This window comes from Lygodium microphyllum, chromosome 3 (genome assembly GCF_053477565.2).
Source record: "Lygodium microphyllum isolate KBCC chromosome 3, Lygodium_microphyllum_v1.1.10, whole genome shotgun sequence".
NCBI lineage: Eukaryota > Viridiplantae > Streptophyta > Polypodiopsida > Schizaeales > Lygodiaceae > Lygodium > Lygodium microphyllum.
Genome location: NC_141137.1, coordinates 55,511,049 through 55,518,517, shown reverse-complemented (window position 1 = coordinate 55,518,517; position 7,469 = coordinate 55,511,049). Strand labels below are relative to the sequence as shown.

At 37.2% G+C, this 7,469-nt stretch overlaps 1 protein-coding gene across 1 annotated transcript; it reads right to left on the bottom strand.

Moving 5' to 3' along the window:
* Nucleotides 1–367: 367 nt before the first annotated feature.
* Nucleotides 368–4,904, bottom strand: LOC148038360 (glyceraldehyde-3-phosphate dehydrogenase, cytosolic-like). The gene is made up of 12 exons (XM_087675412.1): nucleotides 4,810–4,904; nucleotides 4,281–4,313; nucleotides 3,674–3,774; nucleotides 3,447–3,562; nucleotides 3,228–3,327; nucleotides 2,628–2,774; nucleotides 2,244–2,304; nucleotides 1,969–2,066; nucleotides 1,248–1,390; nucleotides 977–1,060; nucleotides 642–731; nucleotides 368–493 (listed from the first exon to the last, which is right to left on the bottom strand). Exons 1-12 carry the CDS (start codon nucleotides 4,811–4,813, stop codon nucleotides 448–450), a joined length of 1,023 nt encoding a protein of 340 aa, XP_087531538.1. The 5' UTR covers nucleotides 4,814–4,904; the 3' UTR covers nucleotides 368–447.
* Nucleotides 4,905–7,469: the final 2,565 nt, after the last annotated feature.

Sequence of the window (7,469 nt, the reverse complement as noted above, 5' to 3'; positions counted from 1 at the left end):
CAATGGTTTGAGAATTTCATACTATAGTAGTTTGGGAGTATATTGGTGCTTTGGTATTTAGCCTTGAGAAATGAGGTGCTAGAAGCATTTCTTGAGATCTCTCTACCGAGAGAAGGTCAATCCTTTCCCCCAATGGTTTGGAAACTTCATAATACAAAACTTTAAAAGTTGAACATATTGAATAGGTTGTTGAAGTTGGCCTGAGTTGTAGAAAACAATATTGAATACCCATATTTAATTTCTAACCAACTTTGATGAATAAAAAGACTTTTTCTTTTTCTCCCAACAATTGAAAGGATAGACAATCCCTTTAGGAAGGAATAGATTGTCCATAAAACAAAGTGTAAATACAAGGGAAAAAGAATTATTGGCATTTTACATGGGTAGCACATCTAGAAGCAATGTGAATTTAGGATTGGCATTCCTATTGCTTATAACACAATTGGCTCAGTGTACAGATGCCATATGCTTGATCAAGTCAACCACTCGATTGCTACAAAACAAAAAGAGAAAACATAAGATAGGACTCAAAACACTGATGGAATGAAAACAAGCAAGCAATACTTACTCAAATTAAAGATATAGTTGCCATAAAATATTACCCAACTAATGAGAGAGAGAGAGAGAGAGAGAGAGAGAACCTGTAACCCCATTCGTTGTCATACCACGACACAAGCTTCACAAAATGGTCATTCAATGCAATACCAGCCTTGGCATCAAACACACTAGACCTACATAAAATCCAAAAAATCCAAATACCTTACCAAACTTGGTACTTGATTCTTCTATACGGAAATTACTTTTCTTGGTCAAATTCTTATATGGCAATTGCCTTTTCTTGTCCAAACACACTCCTAAATACGGCAAAATCCTCATATCTTATCAAATAACTTAAGACCTACATCTAATAGCTTAGAAACTTTGTACTTCTCTCATAAAACTAATACATTATTTTATTTAAACTTTCTTTGATTACCTGCTGTCTCCTATCAAATCAGAAGAAACCACGTCATCTTCTGTGTAACCCAATATGCCCTTGAGATCTCCCTCCGCCTCTTGCCTAACAAAGTAAATTCACACACTTGAGAATCACTAGGTGTTATGACAATGAAGTGAAGACTTTCCATCATCAATGTACAAATTGCAAGGAATATGACCAATCTAAATCTCAACTAGATGGTGATTAGCCTAAATTAATATCTCGAAACATTTGTGAAATTGACACTAATGTTTAGCTCATAACTCACTTGATCACAGACTTGATCTCATCATAAGATGTTGATTTCTCTAATCTCACGGTCAAATCTACAACAGAGACGTTAGCTGTGGGCACACGAAAGGCCATCCCTGTCAACTTCCCATTCAAGGAAGGAAGGACCTTACCAACAGCCTGTAGAACAATTCAAACATAACTCAAAAATTTTGCTATGATATATTTGGGTATGTCTTACATATGCAAAATTTAGAGCAACCAAAAAATATTGATGCAACCTACATTGAGTATATTTTGCTCCTAGTCCCTATTTGAATATGTTAAATTGATTGTATAAATGCACGTCAAGATTTTGTAGCCACATATTATCAAGCCCTATTTCAACATGTGACCTTGGAATGCTAAAGATTGTGTCATTGGTATCCAAGATGGGGTTTTTGTTATATTGATGACAAAGTTGGTAAACTTAATCTTGATCATACTTATTGTGTTGTCTTGAAGAGTGTGATTAAGAGAAAGTTGATTAATAAGAACACATTTTTTTGTTGTTTTTAGTATATGGTCCCCTTTTTGAGGATATAGTCCTTTGTAAGGTCTAGGTTTTGCTTATATGCTATCAATACTTAAAAGGATGCAATAATGTAAGAGACAAATTACAATAAAACTAGCTTGTGGTTGCCTTTCATTTACATTCTCACTTAACATTATTAGAATGATTGTGGACATCAAGCTCATTTTTTAATTGAGCAACTTGCCTTTGCTGCACCAGTTGAGCTAGGAATGATGTTGAATCCTGCACCACGACCACCTCTCCAATCCTTACTAGAGGGACCATCAACTGTCTTTTGTGTAGCTACAATAACAATCAAATGAGAACACCATTAGACCAATTAAAAAAGAACTTTGGAAAAGATACCTAGTGGAAACTCCCTTTATAAAAACTTCAAACTATATTTGAAATACACAAAGAAACAATCTTATTTACTAGGAATTATTTAAAAGTGAATTGCAAACATAAGTAGCATGTCACCTGTCAGCGAGTGGACTGTAGTCATTAGACCCTCAACAATGCCAAATTTATCATGTATGACCTGACAATCCCAAATTCGAAAAGTTGGAATGACACACTTATCATCATGTGGAACTTGAAAAATGCCAAATTCCACAAAAGACCAAACAATGTACCACTAAAACCACACTCAAACTATGTCCTAGAAAAAATCACCTTATCACTAAGCCCACACTTAGCTTTGTACTAGAAAATTCACCTCCTTTACTAAATTGCTCATCAATGTGCATATGATACTAATTGTGTTACAAAGGCAAGGTAATATCATGTTTTGTTTGCTAACATCCATGAGCACCATGATAATCTAGACTGGCATAGGCAAACAAGTAGTTGATTAGAAGATACCTTAGCAAGAGGTGCTAGACAATTTGTGGTGCAACTTGCATTTGAGACAATGGAGAGATCGGGCTTGTAATTGTGTTCATTTACACCCATTACAAACATAGGTGCATCTTTGCTTGGAGCACTAATGACCACACGCTTAGCCCCACCCTACATGATTACATAACAACATAAAATGGTGTCAAATCTTGAATTAAAAGAGAGAGAATGCTCCCAATATTGAGACGGCAATAATTATGTATAATGTTCACATGAAATCTTGAATTAAAAAAACAAAGAACACTCCCAATGTTGGGACTTCAATAATTATAGATTATGTTCACTTAAAACATAACCCCAAAAGCAAAGAATATGCATTACCATACAATTTTGACATCCAAACATACAATATCATTTCAAATATGCATATGTGACTAGATCCACATCCAACAAAAATATACATTTGGAAAGTCTTTGAGATGGGAAAATAGGATACATTATGTATGTGTGAAGTGTTGATACTTAAATGAAAAAGGAAATGTCTAGTTTATGAACATGCATAAATGTATGAAATATTTGGTGTTTCAAAAATGACACATGTGAAAGTTGGTATAAACATGCTACCTTAAGATGAGCAGATGCTTTATCTTTGTCTGTAAAAACCCCAGTAGACTCCACAACATACTCGACCCCAGTCTTGCTCCAAGGAATCTCCGATGGGTCCCTAATCAAAATGAAAGGGCAAAGCTAAGTGTACATACTTTCAAATGAGTTCATGTTGAGAGACATCAAACCATGGATCAAGCTAAATGATGACCAAGGATTGAGAGTTTTAAGACCCACCTCATTCCATACACTTTAACTTGATGACGTCCAAAGGCGAGCACATTTTCGTCTACCACTTCTACACGTGCGGTCTTCAGCTTTCCATGGACGCTATCATACTTACACATGTATGCCTGATCCACAATCCACAGGGAAACATAGAGCTCCATCATCCATGCCTCTAGACTTGAGCTAAGAGAGGTCAAGTCCTAACTCATGTACTAGTGCGACATTGACAGACGTACCATGTAATCGATGGAAATGAAAGGATCGTTCACTGCAACTAAATCCATGTCATCTCTCTCCAAGATCACCCGAGCAACCAGCCTCCCAATGCGTCCAAATCCTAGAATCATCACGCCAGAACTAGGCAGAATTAGTACCTCCGAGGCAATGTATTTCAGCAATTAAGCCTAATAATTCCTTTCTAATAATGTACATAATAGACCTGGATAAAGGGCATCCCAGAGATCTAATCAGGTGATTTAAGAAGTAAATCTGAGTGTAGTAGTAGTTTTTTAAAACCCAATACTGATATATACGATTCTTTACCCAGTACTGTGATTCTTTACCCAATAAAGACATTTTTATGAATATCGTTAGTAGTTTTTTACCCAATACCGATACACGATTCTTTACCACCAACACTATGATTCTTTACCCAATAAAGACAACTTAGTAGTTTTTTTACCCAATACTGATATGCGATTGTGTACCCAATTATATTGATATATGATTCTGTACCCAATTATATTGATATATGATTCTGCACCCAATACTGATATACGATTCTTCACCCAATACTGATAATATATGACCGTATATAGCAAAGAAGGCCAAACATAGTATTACCATTGATACCAACTTTGATATTTGCAGAAGACCCTGTAAAAAATTGTAACCCAAATTAGAAGAAGAAGAACAGAAAACAAAGCAAACGGTCAGCAAAAAGCCAAGCGCACAATGATCTCTCTCTTACGAGCAAAACTACTTCAAGAACACCAAGGCCAGCAATATAAAGTAAAGCTGTTTCCAATTATGCATCAGTAACTCTCGGACATTTTGCAATGCACTTCTCATGAATCATGCCGATCGGACACAAATCATACAGTCGATGCAAATCAAGTAAGGGTCCTGCAACTTAGAAATATTGCAGCTCCTGGGTTAGGTCGGCTAATCAATAGTGGGTTGACAACCAAATATGTGAAAGAAATTGTGGCTGTTCATTGTGCCCAATAGAAGTAAGCAATCGGTGATTGATTTCATATACACGATTGAGCATATCGTTCATCAGGCGGTTAGTAATCCCTTAACAGCAAACTAGATCCATCAACTGTTGCAGATAATCACTAAAAATAGTATTTTGAGGAGTCGGTGATACCCATTGTTTCTTCTGATTTGAGTAGATACACAGACAGAGAGAGCGCGCGAGAGAGAGAGAGAGAGAGAGGATCCAGAGACAGGATAATATCGAGGATGATGATGAATGAGAGAGAGAGAGAGAGAGAGAGAGAGAAAGAGAGGCTTTATATACTGAAGAGAGAGAGTCTAGAGGAGTGTTAATTTTGACATCAGAATAGAGGTGGCATATTTCTGCGGGAATCCAGAAAACCCAATCTCCATAATAATAGGTTCCGCATATCGACTCTTATTAGCACCACGGCAGATAACACTTGAAAGACTTCCGATTTTGCAAGGAAGACAAACTATTAGTTCTTTTTATTCCTGAAGTAGTAGAATCCTTCCCAGTTTGGAAACAAAAACAAATATGATTCCTTAGTATTTCCCCACATCTTTTTATAGCTGTTACTAGGTCACACTAGTGACAAAGAGGGGTTTCACACGAGTTCGAAATTGCACCTCAAACTACTACACCACACCATTTGAGGATAAATGTTCTCACTCAATCAAGGATATTGGGTGTCAAAGGTCAATTGTTAGGCATACTTACGCTTGAAGAAGAGCATTCATTCGACTGTAGCAAGTCCAAAGTACCAAAAGATCACCACAGTTTTGTAACTGTTGCCGAAAAGCAAAAGTTATGCGACACATGAAAGAAGGTTGCAAATGATGGGTATATTTGATACTATAGCTCCTATTCATTCGAAACTAGCTTGTGAAAAAGGCACTCAAAGTAAATATACATTTTAAAGTTCCTATGCCTAACATTATTGTAACTTATTATTACATATTAATAAGAAGCATATGGTAGCAATTGAGATCTTCTACCACATTTTTTGAGTTTAAATTTTCCAAGACATCTCACACAAGGTAGAAGGTAATAAAGATAGATGTTAAATTGGTATAACCATAGAAAAAAGCATTATTACATATTATGAGGACACTACACTAAAGTTCTTGATGAATAGGGAACATAGAACTACACCACTTGCATAGCAATGAGTAACACTGTGTAGAATCCTCTCCTAGAATTTGTAATTACGAGAGGGACCATGTCCTTCCGGCCTCTTTAGATTTATCTCCTAGCCATAGAACTAAACAAGCTCACCCCTAAGCCCAGAACTAGGAGCATAACGGGCCACACTTATGTCATAAAGGTTGGCATCCCATACCACCAACCTACACCATCCAAATATATGGACATGACTACCACTAGGTTTAGAGTTCAGTGTGGTGGTCACACTCATTGTGGTTTGTATGAGCCAATGATTCCTTTTATAGGACTCCTTTTGTCACCCTAGCCAAATTATGTGTTTACATCTAGTCACTCATTGACCCAAGGTTATGACCAATGTTGCAGGCAACCATCTAGGATGTTTAGGGATGCAATACTTTTTGTACTATGGATATCCACAATGAGCAGTATATGAGAGCTTATTTACACACTAAAATTTCTAGGTTACTATGAATACTCAAACCCAATCAATTCAAATAAAATAGCAATAAACAAAGAAGATGAGTGACATGAAACTTGTTGGAAAGGAGAGGTCTAGCTCTAGTGGTACCATACCAACATAGATACATACATATACACATAAAAACAAATATAAATATAACTATAAATATAAATAGAGGGAGAGAGAGAGAGAGAGAGAGAGAGCATACATGTGTGTAGTCAAGAATGGAGGTGCTCCCTTTGCTTTATTGCATGAGCAATGCCTTTCATGGATATTGTGACCTCTAGTTTAGGGGCTCACTCAATGAGAGGGAGAAAGAGGTAGTCCTATCATCACAAGAAGGCAACTTGATGTACTCTCTAGAATTGGAAGAAGCCTCCCTCCCTCCTAACCTTATGCAGTAGGATTTGCCTCTTTCGACCTCAAGTCAATGCTAAACTCCACACCAAGATCCATGTCCTTTTTGCCTTGTTCCTAGATAGTGACGTGATGCTCCACGCATTGGAGAAGAAGAGGAGAAGAGAAGAGAAGAAGGGGATGGAGGAGAAGCTCACACACTCATGCTCACTACTTAACCCTCTTAAACTCACTCTCAACCTCTTGCATACACTGCATGCATTTACACACACAATAGAGGAGAAGCGCACGCGCGCGTGCACGCACACACACACACACACACACACACACACACACACACACACACACACACACACACACACACACACACACACACACACACACACACACACACACACACACACACACACACACACACGAGGCAAGCATAAGATGGCAAGAATATAGTAGTGCATTAGAAAATGGCAAGGGATGCATGGACAATGTAGTGTTACTACATTATATAGTTAGTGGCAATAAGCTTATTTCTCGCTCAATATTGTATAGTAGTGGTTAGTTGTAGTATGCATGGACCTTGTGTGGTTGGCCAATTTGTTAGTTGTAGTATACATTATATAGTTATTGAGAAGAAAGTTACCTCTTCTAGTTTTGTTGATAGTGGTACTAGATACACTCAACTTGGTGTCTCCTTTTGTGAACTTAGTAAGTTAACTGCTAGAAAAGAGTAATTAAAAGGGGAGAAGGTATGAAAAAACTTGCTCATGAGGATAAAAGTAAAGAGTTGGGGCTTTCCATGGGCTTTGAGACTTGCACTTAAAACCTCATG